Here is a 2,377-nt window from a genome sequence, read left to right as displayed (position 1 = left end):
CATTACGCATTGCTTGGGTGAATGTCAGAATTCAACACATATTTCAGTGTCCCACTGGCACTGACTCTAACGGGGGAATAATCATTAGTCATTTAAACATAGTTTATCACACCATAACCATTACATTAACGCCTTCACATACTTGCAAATGTAGACCCCTGATGACAAACTGTGTCCTTTATATCTTCACACGAACACGTGAGGACCATTATGAGTCAGTCTAATGTGTGGGTTGTCTGATGGACTGTGAGATGTCTTGTGTTAAGTTAACACAGTGTTGTGTATGCCTTAACACGTACGTGTGAATACTTGCTTGCTCTAGTTAAAAACCTTTACTGCAATGGGCTAAATCAGGGTCACACAGAGTGTTTCTTGGTAGTCAAACAAATCTACTTTGGAACAATAGTATACACCTCACACTCATGGTTATTATAGACTTTCATTTTGAGGTTGCATTCCAATTTGACACTTTATATACATCACAGAAAACTGAAATATAACAAAACCGCTTGACATAGAAACACCGGATTTTCTGCGTCTTTAAAAAAATAATGTTAATTCATTATGAAATTATGAAAAATATGAATAACATTCCACCCACGAGGCCACTAGGTCATTTGATTGCAGGGAAGGGCTACTGTGTATGAGATGATCAGAAGAAGGTAAGGAGATGAAGGCGAGTTAAACGTGGGTGTGGGCGTAGGGAGGTGGGGGCTGTAAAAGGGCGGGGTGGGGCTGCAAGGGGTGAAATTGTGTCCCTTCTGCAATTGGCTGCGAGTCTAAATGTCTCATTATGCGCCTCATTGTTCCTTTGTTGGGGTTGGGGGTATAAATTCACTCCTGTAGGACTGCAGGGGGACAGACCCCCGACGAGAACCAGACACAGCCTGCGCCTGCTGTATCTAGCTATCTACTGAACTCTGACAGAAGTGACAGTGAGAGAGCATCGGCCCTCAGGGAACTGTGAGCTTTCCTACTCAGACAACAGAGAGTGAAGAAAGATCCAGCTTTTTGTTTTTTGTTTTCAAGAACTTTTCACAAACATCTTTGGCTCTAACCTCAGTTGCTTTGTGGTTTTAGTTGTTTTTTTCCACTTTCGTGTTTTACATTTATTTTCTAAACATCATTTGTTGAGATGGACTCTGACGCTGGCTCCAACTCCAGCCGCTCCTCATCTCCAGATCTGGTGGTGGATGACTCCATGGGCAGCTTCTTCTCCAACAAGATGTTCCAAGCCTACTGCCGGGAGGAGGGGGCAGCCAGGGCCGCTGGGCAAGGCAGGACTGACCGCTGTGCTGGGGGAGGCAAGAGCAAGACCCTCAAAGAGGGTGACGTGCAGGACCTGAGGCTGAAGGTGAACGGCAGGGAGAGGAAAAGGATGCACGACCTGAACCAGGCCATGGACGGCCTGAGGGAGGTCATGCCCTATGCTCAGGGGCCCTCCGTCCGCAAGCTCTCCAAGATCTCCACCCTGATGTTGGCCCGTAACTACATCCTCATGCTGTCCAGCTCCCTGGAGGAGATGAAGAAGCTGGTGGGGGACGTGTATGGAGGTGGTGGTTCCCAGAGTCGCACTAGCCACCGCCGGATCAACCCTCCGGCCCCCACAGCTCACCTCCCCCTACACCCCCTGGCCCAGTCCCTGCACTCCCTGGTGGGTAGCACGGCCTCGGCTCTCCACCACCCTTCGCCTCTCCCGGCTCCAGCCCCACACTCACCACCCTCTGCAAGCTACCTGGGCTTCCACCATGCACCCGTACAGAGCCTGCTGAAAGACCCTCTCCACCTAGCCAGCTCCTACAGGCACTTTCCTGGTATGCCCTGTCCCTGCTCGCTCTGCCAGCCTCTACCAACCACCGCATCCACCCTGCATAGCTTTTCCATGGGCAAGTGAGCAGGTGACACCCAGGACTGAGCTCTGTAGTTGAGGCCCAGTGCCCACCCCAGGACTAAGTAGTGGACTGAGGACTGAGATAAATTGTTGGTTGAACTGTAAAAAAACATTGGTAGCCCCCAGGACCTGTACATATTTTGTATATATCTTCTATTGAGTATTCCGCTGCTATTTTTCTAAATTACATTCCTTGATTATATTGAAACATTTAAATGCACACACAGAAACACTTAGATAATTTAAGCCAGATAATAGATAATTTAAGCCAGATAATTTGGTTATGCTTTGTATTTCATACTATTGTTCTTGAAGCTCTTTTTTGAATGTAACAGCTATAATATCTGCTATTGCTATTCAATATCGGAAATTCAGTGTTACTGAAACAAATGACAAAGATGGAAAGTGCTGTGTCCTTCTGCAGGTGTCTTATTTTCCTAAATTAAACCTTTAAAAAAATACATGTTCTGCTGTTTTGCTTGAGAC

At 46.9% G+C, this 2,377-nt stretch overlaps 1 protein-coding gene across 1 annotated transcript; it reads left to right on the top strand.

The window, feature by feature from the left end:
* Nucleotides 1-1,135: 1,135 nt before the first annotated feature.
* On the top strand, nt 1,136-1,894 carry LOC139375289 (oligodendrocyte transcription factor 3-like). Its single transcript, XM_071116920.1, has one exon. The coding sequence runs from the start codon at nt 1,136-1,138 to the stop codon at nt 1,892-1,894; it is 759 nt and encodes a 252-aa protein (XP_070973021.1).
* The last annotated feature ends 483 nt before the right edge of the window (nt 1,895-2,377 follow it).

Source organism: Oncorhynchus clarkii, chromosome 19 (assembly GCF_045791955.1).
Source record: "Oncorhynchus clarkii lewisi isolate Uvic-CL-2024 chromosome 19, UVic_Ocla_1.0, whole genome shotgun sequence".
Lineage (NCBI taxonomy): Eukaryota > Metazoa > Chordata > Actinopteri > Salmoniformes > Salmonidae > Oncorhynchus > Oncorhynchus clarkii.
Note: the sequence above shows the minus strand (reverse complement) of the source record. Positions and strands in the feature narration are given on the sequence as shown.